This window comes from Carcharhinus amblyrhynchos, chromosome 1 (assembly GCF_965287045.1).
Source record: "Carcharhinus amblyrhynchos chromosome 1, sCarAmb.v2.hapA, whole genome shotgun sequence".
NCBI classification, from domain to species: domain Eukaryota; kingdom Metazoa; phylum Chordata; class Chondrichthyes; order Carcharhiniformes; family Carcharhinidae; genus Carcharhinus; species Carcharhinus amblyrhynchos.
Window position 1 is genome coordinate 30,752,395 of NC_137324.1, and position 21,515 is coordinate 30,773,909.

Below are 21,515 nucleotides of genomic sequence, written 5' to 3' on the forward strand. Positions count from 1 at the left end.
GGTTTTTGCGACTCATGCACAAGGACCCCGAGATCCCTCTGCACCGTCGCATGCTGCAGTTTTTCGCCCTGTAAGTAATAGTCCTTCCTACCATTATTCCTACCAAAGTGGACAACCTCACATTTGCCAACATTAAATTCCATTTGCCAGTTCCTGGCCCATTCGCCCAGCCTATCTAGATCCTTCTGCAGACTCTCCACACCCTCCGCACAATTTGCCGTTCCACCAATCTTGGTGTCATCAGCAAATTTCGACACCATACACTCGGTTCCCTCCTCCAGATCGTCTATATAAATGGTAAATAGCTGAGGCCCCAGCACCGACCCTTAGGGCACTCCACTAGTCACCAACCGCCAATCCGAATAGCACCCATTGACTCCTACTCTCTGCCTCCTATTTGACAGCCAATCCTCTATCCACGCTAACACCCTACCCCCAACTCCATGCCCCCTGACCTTCTGTAATAACCTCTTGTGAGGCACCTTGTCAAACGCCTTCTGAAAGTCAAGAAACACCACATTGAAAATCAAGAAACACCACAGAAAATCAAGAAACACCTGCAATTTAGCTACTCTAAACGCATCCGCTTTTAATTTAACACTTTCCTTTACCTCCTTCATTATCCACGGCTGATTATCTCTCCTCCTACGATCCTTTTTAACCATCGGAATAAATTTCTGCTGATTGGCACCACGTTCACCACCTTAAACGTTCACTCCCTCCACCACTGCACATAGTGCATGCATCATCATAGGGGTTTACAGCATGGAAACAGGCCCTTTGGCCCAACTTATTCATGCCATTCGCACCTTTGATTTAAAGGAATTAGCACAAAAACTAGAGGAAGCATGTGGGAAATGAGTTTGCATAGCAATGTGTTATGATCTCCAATGCGCTGCCTGAGAGAGTAGGAGAAGCAGATTCAGCTGCAACTTCCAAAATGGGATTGGACAAATACTTGGAAAAATCTGTAGGGTTAGAGGGAAAATGCAAAGATGTGGAACTAATTGGACAGATCTTCCAAACAGCAAGCACCAGGCACATTGGTTTAAATGACCTCTTGCTCTGTATGATACCATGGATGATGATTAAAACATGATGGAAATGTAAACAGCTATTTTTATGCTATAATAGTTGAATGGAGTGCTTAATAGATTCAGTCAAGTAGCTGTGTATTTTAAAGTTCAGACTATCAACTCTCAAAAGCTTTGGAACCAATCTACTAATTTCAATTGAAAATCCACAAAGGAAAAATATTCTAAGTTTTTGAGGGTTTAGAAAATGCTGTTAGTGTTGAAGCGGTAGCGGCAAAAGTAGGCATAATAACATCCATTTTCTAAACAGTTCAAAACATTCAGTCCTACTAGTAAAGGCACTGTGGAACATTTAATTTCTTTTTAAAGAGCAGACTGCTCTTATGTTACCAAAATATGCAACGAGTCAAACTCTTCACTTCAAATATTCTGAGAGATCTGAGGAGCTCAGGATTCTACACGTTTGTATATTTGCCAGCCCAGCAAGAAGGTACATCTGGAGGAAACTGTGATGTTAGCCCAAAACTGGCACCAGCAGTTGCCAGAAGTCTAAAAAGGCAGCAGATTGGTCCTTCAAGACCAGAATTCAGTCAAATTCATGCTGTTGAAATACTGCAAAATTCTGTGCTGCAATTTCTGTGTAAAAAGGATTTTGGTTCAGATGCTTTGCTATTTAATGCATTTATTTCACTGACGAGGTAAGTTACAACAGCAACTTGCATTTCATACAGCTCCTTTAATACGTGTTCCAAAGTAAAGGAAAAATTGGACAATAAACTAAAGGTAACTTTGGGAGAGGTAACCAAAAACTTGGTTAGAGGTTTGTTTTAAAAGTCTTAAACGAGTGGAGTGAGGTGCTCACTCTGATACTTGTGAGGGTTGGTTTGGTGCGGTGAAAAAGGAGGTTGGGAGTGGTGCTGATAATGAGGAGGGGCTGTGGTGTCAGTGATGAGGAGGCGGGGAAACCTGATGTTGTGAGAGGAAGGTGTCAGATCATTCCAACGCTTGCATGGTGAGCAGGGGGGTTGCCTCAACCATTATGGTGTTGGAGTGGGGGAGTTACCCTGATGCTAGGAGGCTGTCCCACGATGCTGAGGGTATCCTATGTCTGTGCTGTGTGGAATTTCAATTTAACTTTGAGATTGGGGCACCCTTTACAAAAGGCACCCCACTCTCAGAATTCCATCCTTGCCAGCGTGTTTAGGTCCAGCCACCCATTCCCCCGCAAGCGCGCCCCCCCCCCCCCAAGCTGGCTGTGTGATCCTCACCAGCTCTCAGAAATTGCCGAGTGCTGTTAAGTTAGGCAGAAAAAGATGTTTGTGAAGTTGGTGAGGTTCACGCACCTTCTGTGGAAAATCAGAATGCCAATTAGCACAAGATAAATGCTCCTTTGGAGAATCCGTGCGTTTCCCAGGTTTCCTGAAACTCAACATTGAAAACAAGGCAAGAAGGCAACAAGGCAAGGTGATTAAGAGGGCGGACTAGAACTCATGGGCCTGAATTTTTCAGATGATGGTGTTTCCCTTCCTGCCATCTGAAGAATCAGCAGAGAACACATTCCCATGGACTGCGAGTGTCCCTCAGCCAATTCACGCTTAAATGAGTATTCACTGGCTTCAGGTGGGACTTCCAGTCTCACTCGGAAGCCCTGCCTTAGAGCACTGTTAGCCAATCTGATTGACTGGCAGCTCTCCAGCTCCTGCAAAGACAGAAACTGCAGTGGACTGAAGAGGAAGCCTAAGTCCCAGAAAGGGGGGGAACAAGGTAGGTTTAAGGCGTTTGATAAGGTGCCTCACAAAAGGTTGCTGCAGAAGGTTAGGGTGCACGGAGATGGGGGTAAGGTGTTAGTGTGGATAGAGGATTAGTTGTCTAATAGTAAGCAGAGAGTTGGAATCAATGGGTGCTATTCTGGTTGGCAGTTGGTGACCAGTAGAGTGCCGCAGGGATCGGTGCTGGGGCCTCAACTGTTTACCATTTACATAGATGATCTGGAGGAGGGGGCTGAGTGTAGGGTGACGAAATTTGCTGATGACACAAAGATGAGTGGAAAAGCAAATTGTGTGGAGGGTGTGAAAAGTCTGCAGAGGGATCTGGATAGGCTGAGCGAGTGGACGAGGACCTGGCAGATGGAGTATAATGTTAGCAAGTGTGAGGTTATCCACTTTGGCAGAAATAATAGTAGGAGGGATTATTATTTAAAAGGCGAAAAGCTGCAGCATGCTACGGTGCAGAGGGACCTGGGGATCCTTGTACACGAATCACAAAAACCCAGTCTGCAGGTGCAACAGGTGATCAAGAAGGCGAATGGAATGTTGGCCCTTATAGCGAGGGGGATTGAATATAAAAGTAGGGAGGTCTTGCTGCAGCTGTATAGGGCATTGGTGAGGCTGCAACTGGAGTACTGTGTGCATTTTTGGGCGCCGCACCTGCGCAAAGATATTTTGGCCTTGGAGGGAGTGCAGAGGAGGTTTACTAGGCTGATACCGGAGTTGAGGGGGTTGAGCTATGAGGAGAGGCTGAATAAACTGGGCTTGTACTCGTTAGAGTTTAGAAGAATGAGAGGAGATCTCATTGAGACGTATAAGATGATGAATGGGATGGATAGGATAGAGGTGGAAAGACTCTTCCCGCTCAAAAAAGACAGTAGGACTAGGGGGCACAGCCTCAAGATAAAGGGGGGGGCGGTTTAGAACGGAGTTGAGGAGGAACTTCTTCACTCAAAGGGTGGTGAATCTCTGGAATTCTCTGCCCGTTGAAGTGGTGGAGGCTGCCTCGCTAAATATTTTTAAGACGCGGGTTGATGGGTTTTTGATGGGAGAGGGGATTGGGGGTTATGGGGAGAGGGCGGGAGGGTGGAACTGAGCAGCGACAGATCAGCCATGATCTTATTGAATGGCGGGGCAGGCTCGAAGGGCTGGATGGCCTACTCCTGCTCCTATTTCTTATGTTCTTATGTTCACTAGGCTGATACCAGAGATGAGGGGCTAGCCTATGAAGGGAGATTGAATAGACTGAGTCTGTACTCGTTAGAGTTTAGAAGGCTGAGGGGGGATCTTATAGAGACATATAAGATAATGAAGGGGATAGATAGGGTTGAGGTAGAGAGATTCTTCCCTCTTAGAAAGGATAGCAGGACTAGAGGGAATAGCCTCAAGGCGGGGGGGGCAGTTTAGATCGAAGTTGAGGAGGAACTTCTTCACTCAAAGGGTGGTGAATCTCTGGAATTCTCTGCCCATTGAAGTGGTAGAGGCTACCTCGCTGAATATATTTAAGTCTCGGGTAGATAGGTTTCTGATAGACAGGGGAATTAAGGGTTATGGGGAGAAAGTGGGAAAGTGGAGCTGATCCACTTCAGATCAGCCATGATCTTATTGAATGGCGGGGCAGGCTCGAAGGGCTAGATGGCCCACTCCTGCTCCTATTTCTTATGTTCTTAAGGGGTCCCAGATGGGGAGGATAGGGAAAGCCTGGGGGTGAGGGGAGCACAAAGGGGACATGCAAGGTGCTGGGGGAAAGGCTAAGGGAGGGCATGGCCCAGTAATTGGCCACCTAAAGGCTTCAACTGGTGCAAGGGCAGGTTTCCCTTCTAAAGCCTTGACCACCTCATAGTGAAATTGGTTCGTAGTCAAGGTGGGCAGTAATCTAGAGATAGCCTCGTCAATTCAATTTTGCACAATCCTGTCTAAATATCTGCTGGCAGAGGAGTGTGAAATTCTGGCCAAGGAAATATTGTAGTAAATAGTCCATTCTCCCAGCTGCCTTCTTGCTTATTAACAACAAAGGGGTTTTTTTTACAGCTCTTTTGCTGAGTTTACCTTCTACACTTTTATTGAACCAATTCTGAATGGGTGGCACCTCGACTGCCTCAGATTTCACCTCGGAGAGGAGCAATATGACAAAACACAAAAGCAGCCCAGGTAGCAGCCTCAGTTCTTTCTGCACACATGCTGCCAGATCTGTACAGCATTTCCAAAATGTTCTGCTTTTATTCTAACAGCTGACTGTTGACAGGCCCACAGGGGTTGCTGCATTATGTGCAGCAGGAAGAGTAAGAGTAAAGGTTTGAAGTTGTACAAGGTAGACAGATGTGTGTATGGGAAAGGTTATATTGCAAAATTTCAAGTCTTTCATAGTTTGCCCCCACTTTATCATGTTGCCTACATTTAGTTCATGAATTTACTAAGTTGATGATAAAAGGAAAGATGTGAATTTACAGAGGTCAGCAGGGGGATATGCAAAGTGTGACCAGTTGTTTGCAGGAGTGTTTCATGTCAGTGGCTTAGGACAGTGGAGGAATTATGGCCATTCGATGTGGTTCTGACATCACTCCAGTGTTGCAACCAAAGTGGAGTGTACATCATTGCTAGTCCTGGTAAACAAACCATCAGTCACCTGCCTTAAATATTTGTGAGCTGCTGACTGGGAGATTCTGGATATGCCTTTGGCAGAGTCCTGGAAGGATCCAAAAAGATTGAATACAGTGATCATTTTGATAACCATAAAGTAGTTACATGGGCGAACGGGGAATCCTCGCAATGCCCTGTGATGTCAACCCACTGATGCTTAAAAAGGGCTGCTCCATTCTCTCCTCAATCACAGCCACAAAGAATGTAATTTGTGATTTTGGCTAGAATCATTTAATTGCTTTGAGAAGGGCAGAAAACTAATGAGAGGGATTCAAACAGGGGCTTACAGGAGAGATGGATACAGATCTTGCAGCTGACACATTCAGATCCCCATTCAAATCAGTCCAACTCGAATTTTGAATCCACTGTCAAAAAAGAGTAAACAATCCAGTGCTCAGGCCTCTACCAATTGCCTCCTCAAACCATTAGGAGGCAACAGTTATTCCCCAGGTGAGGCAACCCTGAGCTGTTTTACTTCTTCCCCCTTATAAAAGACACAAATTCGACTTAGTACCCTCCCGTTCAAAAACTAAGCAGAATGGAGCATTTGCTTTCTCTGTGGGGCACAAAACATTAGTTTTCTTAAGCTCAACGTCTCTACCAGACAGGGGTTGTTGAAACAATGAAGAGATTGAGTTTGAAAAAAAAAGTGTTCCAGAACCAGAAACACATCTCTGGTCAGGTACATGAAGAGCATCCACATGATGACAAATTATCACCTTTCATTATTTCTGAAGTCAAAAGCTAAGCATTTCATTAATCAGGAAAAATGTTGTTCACTCAGTTCCTTTCAGTCAGTTATATGTTTAAAATTTAGTCTAATCATGAAAGGGTCGGAAGACAACAATAGATCCTTTAGCTGGAACCCTGCAGTTACAGGCCTGCTGAGAGAGACCGATTATCCTGATAATTTAAACCTTAACCCACAATATCAGCTGTCTCACCAACAGTCGAGAAACTGTGAAACAGTACTTGTAACACACTGCTTGATTATAAATTGAAAGCACAAACAAAGCCAAGACCTTGTGTTCTCAGGAATGTTTTCTCTTTCCAGTAAAAAATTCCTGACCCCACACTACCTTCAACAGAATTTATTTTTTTAAGTGCGCTTAACTCAGTTATATTCAACAGTGTATGAAAAACTGAGCAAACTTTCACACTATATAAAAACATATAGTCATTTACTAATCGGAATAAAATTTATGAAACTGCAGGTTCGGGTAACCTCCTGGTAGCAAAGAGAGCCTTTTGCTATTGACAAAGCTGGGAAAGATAAAGGGCTAGATTCTGGCAGAGTTGGGCAGAGTCTGAAGGTCTTTTAAAAACTGGACGGGGGATTTCGGATTCTTGCTCCCATTTCCAGCACTGGCAATTTTTGCTGTCATGGGATAAAGGCATGGGAAATAAGTATGCACATTGCACTCCAGACCTGGCTGGTTCTTTTGCAGGTGTTGGCATCTCATACCCCTCAACCATTTTCATGGAGTCAGGCAAGCATCACTCATGACTCACAGTCCCTTAGAAGAATCATGAAGAATAATTTGGATTTGGGAACCTTTTGAAAAGTATGTTTAAAAGATCACACCAATGCCCCTTCCATGCTACCTCCATATCCAGGGGACCTATCTTGAAGCTCATTCAAGCATTCAGAATGAGGCCATCTGGAGAAATTGATGCTACATGCCCAATGTCCTCATTATGAATGACTGGCTGGGCTCCAAGAATTGCTAATGGATTAGCTCATGAGGAGTATGTTTGGGCAGCCTGTTGGATGTTTTAACTTTGATTTATTGACATCTTTATGAGGTTTTGAGAAGTTTTCTTTAATCTGTCTTTTGACAAGATTAAGAAGAATGAAGTGGGGTAAAGCCTCTGTCTATGAAATTATGAATGGCAGTGTTTGGTTGATGCTTTTATAAGGTTGTAAGAACAGCAATTTTTTCCAAAGCAGATTTCTGATATTTTCATAAGTATTTCATGATTTGTCGTTGTTATTATGTGGCTTATTGGATTTGTCCATAGCGCATAGAAGGCGAGTGGGCATGGGACTGGCAGCTACAGCTAGTAATTAGGAAATTAAATGGAATGTTAGCTTAATTACAAGAGGGATGGAGCACAAAAGTAGGGAAGTCTTGCTACAACTGTACAGGCCATTGATGAGAATACACCTGGAGAACTGACTACAATTTCGGTCTCCTTATTTAAGGAGGGACATAGAAGCCATTCTGAGAATGTTCTTTAGGTTGATTCCTCGCATTAAAGGGCTGTCTTATGAGGAAAATTTCAGCAGTTGGCCTAAACTCATTGGAGTTTAAAAGAACAAGAGGTGGTCTATTGGAATATATAAGATTTTGGAGGAACTTGACAGGGTAGATGCTGAACGTTTCTCTTTGATAGAGAAATAAAACCACAGAATCCCTACTGTGCAGAAGGAAGCCTTTCAGCCCATTGAATCTACACTGACTTTCCAAAAGAGCATCCCACCCAGGCCAACCCCACCTTTCTACCCCTGTAACCACATGCATTTACCATCGCTAATCCACCTAACCTACACATCCTTGGATACTAAGGGGCAGCTCAGCACGGCCAATCCACCTAATCTGCAAATCTTAGTGCAATGAGAGGTGATCTTATTGAAACATATAAGATTTTGAGGGATTTGACAGGGTAAGCGTTGAGTGTTTCCTATTGACGGGGAAATCTAGAAAAGAGTGCATAGGTTCAGAATAAGGGGGCAGACGAATATTTGAATTTTAAAGTAGTCAAAGGTTATGGAAAACAGGCAGGAAAGTGGAATTGAAGCCAAGGTCAGATTAACCACGATCTTATTAAATGGTGGAGCACTGTACACTTTATAGAACTAATGAACCCATCAGTGACAATAGGATATATAAAAAAAGCTTTAAAAAGTAATTCATTCAGAACTTTCCACTATGTATAAAAAAGTTATTTTACTGTAGGGCAGTAAAAATGTCAATCATCTTCAAAGTTCCATCAGCTAAAACTAGAAGCTCTTGAAACCAATTAATCGTGTGTAAATAAACATTGTGCAATTGACAATGGGACTTTGACAGCACGACAACAGAGATCAAAGAGCCAAAGCTGACAAGCAAGTTCCATTTTAGAATATTAATGGATTCTCAGCTCTTGCCATGCATAAATAATGAGGCTTGGCTGAGAGTTCAGAAATCAATTAGTTTGTTTGTCAGAAAGAATGGTCTGCATTTTATTGATATAGTCAACTTTTTAAGGATGACTATTCTAGTCCCATTTTTGGCTTTAGACATATGTACATCTGGGTTGACCTTGTGACCTCGCAGTGCTACCAGATATTTGTGTCATTATATTATGGCGATCTAGGTGCACCCCCAATGTCTGAATCTATATTCACTGAACTTATGAACTCAGCAACTTGTGAAGCTGAGTTCACTACTAAAAACTCCATGCATGTCCAAATAGACAGTATTGCCAAGGGATCCCCGCTAGGCCCAGCTCTTGCAAACATCTTTGTCAGTTTCCAAGAAAAGAGTTTCGATGGAATTATATCTAACCGTCGACCCTTTGGATATTTCCAATCCATTTGCTATATTTGAATCTGCAGCTGCATATAAGAATTTACTTACATACTTTAATGGGCTCCATCCAGCACTCAAATTCACCTCTGAAATGGAGCAGTCAAATGAGTTCCCTTTCCTTGGTTTGCTCAGTGAGAAATCTGGCAATGGATTCTCTCCTACAGTCTACCACAAACATACTTTCATTGGTCCACATTCATGTCGCGATTCCTATAGTTCCATGCACTATAACATTTGCTTTATTGGTGACTTGTAAATAGGGCTCAAAACGTTTGCTGAGTGTACAAGCTTGATGCTGAAATAGGGCAAATCAAAGCCATCCTGCAGCATAATGGCTACCTTGATCAGATCATTGCTCACTGTTGCACAAACTATAAGCCTAATACCACTGCTTTTGGTCCAGAAATATGTCCTGTCTACTTCAGATTCGCCGGAAGGGTAAGCAATCTCAAGAATTTGTGCAACATGTGACATGCTGTCCATTTTGCCTGTCACACAAATGAGTAATGCGCTATTTGAATTTCAGTATCAATGTGATCTCAAATACGTAGCCCGTATGTCCCACAACTGGCATATTGTATCAAAAAGCACACCCTTCGGCTGTTCACAGCAGGCAAAGTACTGTACATATCCAACCAGCCCATACTTGCAAAGCCCAAAATATAGTGTCCAACATTAGATGTAATTCTGTGATCGGACAGCACTTGCTAAATAATCTTGATTATGCTAAGAATTACACGGACAACCAAATTATCAGTTGGGCCCACAGTGTGGTTCACTTACAGAAGCTTTATGTATTCACACACAGAAACAGCATGTCCATGCATTGCAAATTTTTCAGTTACATGAAAGCTTGGGGAGGGGTCAGCTATTTCCTGATTCACTCCCCATGGCAATGCCTTTATCAGAATCAACCTGCCGGTTTGAATTTAACCAAAAACTTGGCAGTTACCTTTTCTCTAGTACATCCTCTATGGTAGAACTTCCACTAATGAGAGTCCACTTGTCAACTAATCAGCACTCTCTTCTTATACAGTATGTACTACTGTTCTTTACAATTGAGATTCTTGCACATCTGTCTTATCTGGAAAAGTTTTAACAGCATGTCTCTTTTATCAGCAATGTGCATGTTCTCTATTACCAAAAGACTTTTTATATACCTAACTATATCCCTTTGTATCATCCTCAAAATTTGCTTTCAGATCAAACATTGTATCAGCAGCAAATTTGCCTATAATAGTCATTCCAGCCAAGTCAATGATTTAGATCATAAATAGCTGAGGCCCCGGCACTGATTCTGTGGCACTCCATTAGTTAGTTTGCCAACCTGAAAATGACCCATTTATTTCGACTCTGATTTCTGTCAATTAGCCAATCCTCATGCTAATACATTATCCTCATTACTCAGCTCTGATAAATTTGTCAAACATGATTTCCCTTTCATAAAACCATGCTGACTTTGCCTGATTAGGTTATGATTTCTAAATGTCCTGCTACCACTTCTGCAATAATGGACTACAGCATTTCCAAAATTTAAAGGTCCCAGTATACTGGGAAACCAAAAAAAGGGGAATTACGGAAGATTACAACCAGTGCATCCAATATCTGTGTGGCCAGTTCTTCTAAGATACTAGAATGCAGGCCATCAAATCCAGGAACTTGTCAGCCTTTAGTCCCATTAGTTTTACTAAAACTTCTTTTTTGCTGATCATAACTGTTTTAAATTCTTCCCATAACAACACTTGCTTTTCTACTATTATTAGGATAGTTTTTGTGTCATTTACCATGAACACACAAAAAATATTTGTTCAAAGCCTCTCTATTTCCTTTCTTCCCATTATTATTTTTCAGTCTCAGCCTCTAAGGGACTCATGCTCATTTTAGCTACTCTCTTCCTTTTTATATACTTCTGAAGCTGTTACTGTTGGTTTTATATTTTTTGCTAGTTTACCCTCATTTCAATTTCTCCCTCTTTACTTACTTTTAGTCATCCTTTGCTGGTTTCTGAAATGTTATCAATCTACCACTATTCTGCAGCATTGTATAATTTTTCTTTTAATTTAATCCCACCCTTAACTTTCTTAATTAGCCTTGGTTGACGTAGTTCATGGGACTTTTCTCAGCAAAAATCTGCTGCATTTCCCTCCTAGAAGAGTAATCAAACTCCAAAGAACTTTATCAGTTGTGAAGGATATGGAAAGGTCTTAAAGAGAAAGGTATTCTGTGAATGCAAATATTTACTTTATTTCATGCCATACATACTTCAAATGTGGGTAAAGAAAATATAGTTTGATCAAATTAAAATTAAATCACCATGGTTTCCACAAAATCAATGTTGGATATTAATTGCTACTTCTTTAAGAATGTAATGAATTATTTTGTTTGAAAACATTTGAAGATGTGGCAATGCGTTTTATATCCTCAACAGGAAGACAAAGACCAAACCCTCCTGACCTTGACCGTAGTCGCTAAGCAAGCTTTCCAGGTAGACCAACTAGTGGCTACAGCCTTTCAGCTTGGAGTGTTACAAGCTTTTCCACTTGTAACCACATGCTGATTAATTCCTTTCATGTCTCCCTACAGTATTTTTCCTCTCACAAAATACTGTCAGGTCGGTTCTACTGTGACTGGAGTCATTTTCTTCCCAGTTGATCACTGTGCAAATGTCTTTTCTTTAATGAAATTCAGTTAGCACACCCCCTCAACTGTACAATTCATTTGTCATTCAGCTAAGTTTGTAAAAAAAAAGAAAAAATCCTCATTATATAGTATATTCCTCCTTCTCACTGAGAGATCAATCAATAAATGACCTTATACTATAGCTAGCATTCTGCCTCATCAACCCCTACGCTCCTTGCTGCTGGTAACAGAGAATGAATGTGTGGGAACAATCACAAGAGGGCCATGAGAACAGATGTAATCTCTCAAAAAACACAACTGAAGCTAAAAGCAGTTGTTACCTTCAGAACTAAAGGAGTTCTGAAAGTCATACTCGTTCGCATTTTGATCTATTTCTGGTATAAAATGTAGAACAATTATTTTGTATTACTAAACTAAATGATCTACTATTAGGATAAATAAAGACATTTGCATGCTAACTGTAATTATTGAATTCTCAAGTTTAGGTTGCATGTGCCATAGATCACAACATACAAATCAACCTTTGGAGCCTTCAAAAATCCTTTGAAAAACGGTATACGCCAAGTATAAAATGTGAACTGCTGATGTGGGTGGTCACCACATTAAAATGTAAAAGAAACAACAGTAATTCATATATTAATGTGGCATGGTTTATTGAATGAATTATGTGCACAACAACTGTTAGGAATGCAGACTTACCTGATTCTGGAGCAGAGGCCAGGAATTACAAATCCCAGCATGCCTTAGGAATTTCAGGACTGATCAGACTACATGCACAGTCTAGCTTTTTGGGAGTTCTTCAAGTCAGGGACAAGTGACCAGTGCGTCTGTGTGAAGAAAAAAAACGATGTGAAAATCAGATCACGAGTGGAATGCCAGAATCAACATAAGTCCCAGGACAGGGGACAGCGAGAGGTCCCAGAGAGAGAGAGAACTAGGGAAGGAGTAACCAGGAGGAGGAGGAGATCAGCTGTTGGAACCATCAAGAACATGAGCAAAGATTGCCTTACAGGCACTTTGGTAGGCAGGCTTCAAGTACTGAAAGCTTGGGAGAAGCTCTAGAAATCTGAGAAGGCCACAGAGGGTTGGTGATTCCATGCAGCAAGTTACTAGGGGAATGGTAATCATTTAGAGCACTAATGTTCTGCTTGGCATGGCTGCAAAACTGAAGTTGTCGTTGTGAATTGGAGTACAGACTCGGGAATCCAGGGGAATGTAACCTTGGGAATCAAGACTGAAGCCCTGCAAGATGAGCAGTCATTAAGGCGATCCAAGTTGGAGCAACGTTTAGATGGAATTCTGAGGTGGAATCTTCGACAGGGAAGAAAGAAGACTTGTATTTCCTCATAAGGGAGACAGAGTTTCAGTGAGATAGTTGACTTACACTGTTTGCTGATGTCTGGGTGGGTTCTGAGAAATCCGTGGATCTGTCCTGGTCACATCTGCCATTTATTGTGCAGTGTGATTTTCAACCACAGTTTGCCTGAACCCCATGTTAATTCTGAAAGTTAGAGTATGAGATAGATATTGTAAATTATCTCATATTTCTGACCTTGTAAAGTTTATTTTATTTGTTAAAAAAAATGATGGAATCTTGTGGCTTTATTCTCTTAGCAAATACCTTGGATCTCAAACGTGATTTACTTTAAATAAGAAGTGACTGGTCCCAAAGTGATTTCTACCAAAAACAGTGGGGCCTGGTCCAGGATGATAACAAGATACTTTTAACCACAATCAAGCCATTTTAAAACTGGTAAATTCATTGTCTTTGGCATCTAATGCAAAATATTCATTCCAAGTCATTTTGGCTATAGCATCATCATAATGATTCCACTATGGCTCAGATTTGATGCTATTGCTTTCAAAGTCATCCCTCTACCACAAATCATCTTCCTCTCCATTCATTGAATTGGATATTCCACACTTTTGAATGATCTGCCGATAGTCGTTTGGTCATATGGAACTTGACTATTGCTGAGAAAACAGATATGCCGAAGCTTTGCAGCTAGCACTTACCAGAACACTTTGCAGGAAAGGGAAAACAACAATAATATTGCCTGAAAAGGGAATGCTGATTGCTTGGAAAGTGAACTCTAATTGGTAGATGTGTTGCCATGGTCTTCTCATACAGTATAAATTGTTTTTTCTCTTTGTGCTGGTATTCTTGTGCTGGTGTCCTGATGACTGCAAGATGAAAAACTTTGACGTGTCTCTTTTTTCTGCAATCTGATGATGATACTTGGTACACTAGTAATACCCAATGATTTGCTGATGAAATCACATAAAACATCGAGAAAGGCACCACTCTTTGTGAAGGCTTTTCTCTGTCAGCCATCCACTCTTTTGCTTCAGCACAAACAAGGCCCTTGAGTGGTTCGTTGAGGCATGCATCAAAATACTGAACTACAGATGTTAGACACCATTAGACCACAATGTGAATGTTATTTCTTCGTAAGCGCCTCTCGATCTCATCTGTTATACAGGATCAGTTAGTTGTCCCACACTAGTAAGCTACATTCTACACATTATCAATCCACAACTTTACTTCACACTCATCCATCCAGCTGCTACCATAGGACAAAATCTCCTGCAGGGAACCTGATGTTCGAAATGATTTTACATTTGAAAAGTTCCTCTGATATTCATTTCATTTCAAAGATACATTCTGGTACATGCTTCTCAAGATAAGGTCAGTCCCTATTCACATGGCACATTTGGTCTTGAGCATCTTCTTCAGGACAGATTCCTTCTTCCATTCCCGCACTAGTTCTTCACAAACACCAAATTCCCTCTCTGTAGCACAGTTATTTGACGAGTTAACAAATATTGCGACTTTTAGCTTAAAACCAACTTCATACCTCATTTGTTTTGTTGGAGGGTTAATTTGTGTTTGGCATTTATCACCCCGTGTGCAGTCTGCTCTGTGGGGGCATGTTTTAAACTCATCTATCTTTTTTACAATTCAGCTCATATTGCTGGATTGATCCCATGTGCTGACTTACAGTATAAGTAAAATATGCATTTCTGGGATGAAAAGTTGATACCAATTACAAAAAGCATAGGCAGGCAGAACCTTTGATTAATAGCCCATCTATGTAAAGCATTTCCAAAGAACAAAGAAAAGTACAGCACAGCAACAGGCCCTTTGGCCCTCCAAGCCTATGCCAATCATGCTGCCCTAACTAAACTAAAAACAAAACTTCTGCCCTTATTTGGTCCGTACCCCTCTATTCCCTACCTATTGATGTACCCATCCAGATGCCTCTTAAATATTGCTCATCTGCCTGCTTCCACCAGCTCCTCTGGCAGCACGTTCCAGGGCACCCACCACTCTCTGTGAGAAAAGCTTATCCTGTACATCTTCCTTAAAAACTTTCCCCCTCTTGAACCTGTATTCCCTTGTAATTGACACTTCCACCCTGGGAAAAGCCTCCAAATATCCATCCTGTCTATGCCTCTCATAATTCATAGGCCTCTTTCAGGTCTCCCCTCAGTCTCTATCTTTCCATAGCTGAAAGAGGGATTGACTTGTACACCAAATATATGCAAAAGCCTGAATCATTGGCACTGAAAAAAATCATGGCCACCTTATATGCAGGTTATTTTATATGCTATGATATAGGGTAATTTACACTCATTTCAGTTAATATTGAAGCTGGAAATTAGGAGTAAAACACTTTTTAAAATGTCATTTTCTTTTCATTTTAAGTCTCTCTCTCTCTCCAAATCATGCAATATTACCCAACTGAGACTATGTCCCACTGACCAATTCTTAGGTCTCAACCTATACTGGACACTACAATTTGCATAACTGGGACCTCAGGTGATTTCTTGTGCGGAGATATCTTGTCTCCTCTGGCTATCTCCACTGTTATCACCTGAGAACTGGCATTTGGCATCATACAGCTACTTGCATCATGTTTATTAAACTGTGTTCTAACTATTTTCTGATACAAAAAAGGCTCAACACTAAGATACTTTACCAAAACAGCTGGTGAGTTTGAAGTTGACCCATCACAAGTCCTAATCGAGGATTTTTTTATATTTCAAGAGCATCATGTCAATGCCCTCAGATTTCATAAGTGTGGGTTTTGAGTAGTTAATTACAGCTCAATGTAACATTGTTAAGACTCACTACGCAGGATAGACTTGTTTTTAAGCTGATATCTGGGCCACTGGCTTTAGGTAGTATTGGCAGTTTTCTGTATGGCCTGCGGCCATTACACAAAATTTACACTTGGAAAACCTGACTGCACTGGTTCGCTTTATAATCATTAGTTTCTTTCACTACATGATCATTGGCAATACTCTATATGACTCACTTCAAACAGGCTGACCTGGCACCCAAAGTAATGACCACTAAATGTAGCTAAGACTTTCTACATTGGAGTGAGGTCAAGCACTCGTTTTGACTGATATAGAACAAAAAATACTGGAAATATTCAGCAGGTCAGGCAGCATCTATGCAGAAACACTGAACATTTCAGGTTGATGACCATCTGTTAGTTTATTTTTTGCACAACGCCATGGGACCTGTGTGTGAAGGCAGACTTAGGGGCCTCAATCCTTCAGGATTTTCTTGACATCTCCAGAAATTGAAAAAGAAAATCAATTCTGAGCAACCCAGAAATCAATCATTGAGCCATTAAAGAAACGAGCATGCTTACTTATATGTTTAATGTTGGAGTAGTTGGAGGCAGAAGATCGTGTGATGAAATTTCCAGGAATATGTCCAACCAGAGATAGCAACCCTAGGCAGACAGAACCTCCGATTAACAGCTCATCTGAAAGATGGCACTCCTAAAGGCTCGACACCCACTGAATACTTACCTGCTCTACTGACCTCTGCAGATTTCTCAGCAGGCTTTTAATTAAAAATTGGTCAGTTATGACTGTAATACAAATTACATCCCATTGTCATTTAATTAAAATATATAGGGATTCCAGCAATCTTTCACAAAGATACAGTAATGGACTGGACGCCTGATTAATAGAAAAAACATTGGAGGCAAGATAAAAGGCCAGCAACTAGATATGAAACATTATTGGTTAAGATTTGAGTAGGAAAATGGAGATGATTTCCACTGGGTAATGTAGAAGGGATGTGCATTTAGGATTAGGACTAGAACATAAGGACATAAGAAATAGGAGCAGGAGTAGGCCATCTAGCCCCTCGAGCCTGCCCCGCCATTCAATAAGATCATGGCTGATCTGTCGTGGCTCAGTTCCACTTTCCCGCCCTCTCCCCATAACCCTTAATCCCCTCTCTTATCAAGAACCCATCAACCCGCTTCTTAAAAATATTTAGCGAGGCAGCCTCCACCACTTCAACGGGCAGAGAATTCCAGAGATTCACCACCCTTTGAGTGAAGAAGTTCCTCCTCAACTCCGTTCTAAACCGCCTCCCCTTTATCTTGAGGCTGTGCCCCCTAGTCCTACTGTCTTTTTTGAGCGGGAAGAGTCTCTCCACCTCTATCCTATCCATCCCATTCATCATCTTATACGTCTCAATGAGATCTCCCCTCATTCTTCTAAACTCTAACGAGTACAAGCCTAGTTTATTCAGCCTCTCCTCATAGCTCAATCCCCTCAACTCCGGTATCAGCCTAGTAAACCTCCTCTGCACTCCCTCCAGGGCCAAAATATCCTTGCGCAGGTGCAGCGCCCAAAATTGCACACAGTACTCCAGCTGCGGCCTCACCAATGCCCTATACAGCTGCAGCAAGTCCTCCCTACTTTTATATTCAATCCCCCTCGCTATGAAGGCCAGCATCCCATTCGCCTTCCTGACCACCTGCTGCACCTGCAAGCTGGGTTTTTGCGACTCATGCACAAGGACCCCGAGGTCCCTCTGCACCGTCGCCTGCTGCAGTTTTTCGCCACGTAAGTAATAGTCCTTCCTACCATTCTTCCTACCAAAGTGGACCACCTCACACTTGCCAAGGGTGCATGATATGATGTGGAATGCATACCTTGTAAATCAAACTTCATTCTTTTTTGCTTACTTTAAAATAAACCTTGCTGAACCACAAGAGGGACAACATAAGTTCCCTTGATTTGAGTTATTATTGTCACATGTATTAGTATACAATGAAAAAATATTGTTTCTTGCACACTATACAGACAAAGCATACTGTTCATAGAGGAGAGGGTACAGAATGTAGTGGTAGTCATAGATAGGGTGTGGAGAAAGATCAACATGACATAAGGTAGGTCCATTCAAAAGTTTGATGGCAGCAGGGAACAAGCTGTTATTGACCTCAGACTTTTGTATCTTTTTCCCAACAGGAAAAGGTTGAAGACAGTATGTCTGGTGTACGTGGGATCCTTGATTATGCTGGCTGTTTTTCTGAGGCAATGGGAAGTGTAGACAGAGTCAGTGGATAGGAAGCTGATTTGTGTGTTGGACTAGGCTTCGTTCACAACCCTTTGTAGTTTCTTGTAGTCTTGGACAGAGCTGTGATACAACCAGAAAGGATACTTTCTATGGTGCATCTGTAAAAGTTGGTAAAAGTCATAGTGAACATGCCAAATTAGTCTCCTAAGAAAGTAGAGGCATTGGTGGGCTTTCTTAACTATAGTGTCGGCGTGGAGGACCTGGAAAGGTTATTGGTGATCTGGACACCTAGAAACTTGAAGCTCTCGACCGTTTCCACTTCATCCCTATTGATGTAGACAGGGCATGTCCTCCACTATTGCTTCCTGAAGTTGATGACAATCTCCTTTGTTTTACTGACATTGAAGGAGATTATTGCCATTGCAACAGTTCACCAGATTCTCTATCGCTTTCCTGTACTCCATCTCATCATTGTTTGAAATCCGGTCCACTACAGTGGTGTCATCAACAAATTTAAAAAACGTATTGGAGGGGAATTTGTATGGAATTGTAAAGTGACCACAGAATATGGATTGTCCTGCATGTTGCTCATGGAATCTCACACCTGGGACTGTCAAGGTCCATTTCAAAAACAAACTTTTGAAAGAAATGGATGACATTTTGCACCATTATAAGCTTTCCCCTGTAGCAGAGTCTGAGGATCAACCAAGATAAATAGCTATCCAGAAAAGATCATCAATATGGATGACTCTTTCAGAGTCTAACGAGTGAGACATTATAAGGCACAAAACAAAAGCCAGATCCAGACACCAGATAAACATCCTTTATAAAAAAATTGTGGAGGTCACATGACTCAAATGACCCTTTTGGAATCTCTTTATACAGTTGAGAAGTAGGTCAGTTTGTTGATTTATTTCCAATCTGCAAACATCCAACACCAGGACTCCAGGCTGACCAAGCAGCCTGCAACAAGCCCTCCTCTTAGCCTGTTTATTTGGAAACAACTACCTGCCAACCAGACCAAGTCTCTGAATATCAACCTCATCTCACTGCTGCATCATACTCCTACTCTGTTTTGGCTAATTTTATCTCAAGCTGGCACTGTCATTCCATCATTTAATGCTCTTTGTTGGCCACATACGAAGTGATCAAACCTCTTGCAGAAACCTTGCAGCTTTCCTATAGGATTAAAGGCTTACTGCAGAGAGAGAACTGACTGAGTAGAAAAGATCAAATTCGACTTTACAGTGCGAGATAAAGTTATGATCCTTAAACAAAGTTGCATTTAATCTCCAAGATCTAGACTAAGGATGAATCCACTTGAATAAAAATTCCAGGAAGACAGGAACGTGAGCAGATATCACAATGCTACCTATGGAGCAGGAGACCACTGCATATAATTTTGTTTTTGGCATGAAAAAATAATCAAGTCTAGTATTACATTGGTGGGGAGCAGAGAAGAAGGTGAACTATCTTTAGGATGCAGCATTCTCCAAATATCCAATTACCTCATATACTGATGCTAATACCTTTGCTTGCTGAACGAGAGAATTCCTAGCTATGGGAAGTTTATCTGTCAAAGGATTAAGATGACAGTTGCAGTCCAGTTGCAGGAATTTGTTGATGCTTTCTTGAGAAGGTGACAGGGCATGGGATCCAAGGGGCTTTGGTCTTGTAGATCCAGAACTGGCTTGCCTGCAGAAGGCAGGGAGTGGTTGTGGATGGGTCTTTTTCTGCATGGAGGTCGGTCACCAGTGGATTGCCCCAGGGATCTGTTCTACGACCCTTGCTGTTTTGTCATTTTCATAAATGACCTGGATGGGGAAGTGGAGGGATGGGTTAGTAAGTTCACCGACAACACGAAGGTTGGTGGTGTGGATAGTCTGGAGGGATGTCAGAAGTTGCAGTGTGACATAGATAGGATGCAAGAGCGGAGAAATGGCAAATGGACTTCAACGTGGATAAATGTGTCGTGGTCCATTTTGGCAGGTCCAATGGGATGAAGGAGTACAATATCAAGGGTAAGAGTCTTAGCAGTGTTGAGGAGCAGAAGGACCTTGGGGTCCGGACCCATAGGACTCTTAAATCGGCCTCGCAGGTGGAGGATGTGGTCAAGAAGGCGTACGGTGTATTGGCCTTCGTTAATCGAGGAAATGAGTTTAAGAGTCGGGAGGTAATGCTGCAACTTTATAGGACCCTTGTCAGACCCCACTTGGAGTACTATGCGCAGTTCTGGTCGCCGCACTACAGGAAGGACATGGAAGCTATTGAGAGGGTGCAGAGGAGATTTACAAGGATGTTGCCTGGATTGGGTGGCATGCCTTATGAAAATACGTTGAGGGAGCTGGGACTCTTCTCCCTGGAGAGACGAAGGTTGAGAGGCGACCTGATAGAGGTTTATAAGATGTTGAGAGGAATAGATAGGGTGGATTCTCGGAGCCTATTTCCCAGGGCTGAAATGGTCGCTATGAGAGGACACAGATTTAAGGTGCTGGAGAGCAAGTACAGAGGAGATGTTAGGGGTAAGTTTTTCCACTCAGAGGGTGGTGAGTGAGTGGAATCGGCTGCCATCGGTGGTGGTAAAGGCGAACTCGCTGGGGTCTTTTAAAAGACTTCTGGATGAGTACATGGGATTTAATGGGATTGGGAGTTACAGATAATTCTATGGCCTGGTAGGTATGTATATGATCGGTGCAACTTGTGGGCTGAAGGGCCTGTTTGTGCTGCAGTGTTCTGTGTTCTAAGTCAACAAAATCCATAAAGACTGAAGTAACAAGAACAGGCACATAACTTGGGGGCCATGGACATCATTATTGAAATACTTTTGACCATGCAGCAGCCCCTTAAAAATCACTTACCTTCTCCCTTGTCCTTCACACAGTTCTCCAATCTAAAAGGCACATTGTAATTAACTAAAACCATAACCCCTTGTCCATTTGTCAAGATTGAGGCAAAAAAAAAATCACCTCTCCCACCCAGTCCCACTTCAATTTCAGGTGCTCCTTGTCATTTACGTCACTTTCCTGCATTAAGGCTATGTCAACGTGCTCATTTTTAAGGAACAACGAAGGCCAGAATTCTCCAGCTGCTCATACTGGTGGAATTCTCTTATTCTGCCAGCATCACACCCCTGGTGCAGTGGAGTGGCTTCAATGGATAATCCTATTGACCACAATGAAACCAGAGAGGCCCGCTGCCAATGAACGGTATGCTACCTCTCGCTGCCAAGAAACATGCGGCTGGAAGGCTAGAGAATCCCACCCAATATCTTTTCCTCTTAATAGGATGATGCACATTCCAGGAAAAAGTTTCAAAGCAGCTATTGTCATTGCTTATTCAGCCAAAGACAGTATAGGATATTGACAAAGAAAATGGCTTACAAAAGATTTTCCTGCCATACTTGGACGTGCACCAAAACACACTTCCCCCATCATTAGCTATACCAGAAACACTGGTGATACACTATAAAGCCTTTTTCTGGGATGTGAGACTTGTCTGCACCCTTGCATGAACCAATTAACAA

General features: G+C 42.0%; 1 protein-coding gene across 3 annotated transcripts in view; it reads right to left on the reverse strand.

Annotated features, from left to right (window-relative positions):
- The window catches only part of zbtb7c (zinc finger and BTB domain containing 7C), a 90,231-nt gene that overhangs the window by 17,512 nt on the left and 51,204 nt on the right, over nt 1-21,515 (reverse strand). For 2 of the 3 annotated variants that reach the window (XM_080197507.1, XM_080197498.1), the window contains 2 exons: nt 13,040-13,156; nt 12,355-12,482 (listed from right to left, as the gene is read on the reverse strand). The exons of the other annotated variant lie outside the window; for it this stretch is intronic. In XM_080197507.1, coding sequence (XP_080053633.1) covers nt 12,355-12,395 — 41 coding nt within the window. In that variant the 5' untranslated portion in view covers nt 12,396-12,482; nt 13,040-13,156. The remainder of the gene's footprint in view (nt 1-12,354; nt 12,483-13,039; nt 13,157-21,515) is intronic. 3 annotated transcript variants of the gene reach the window in all.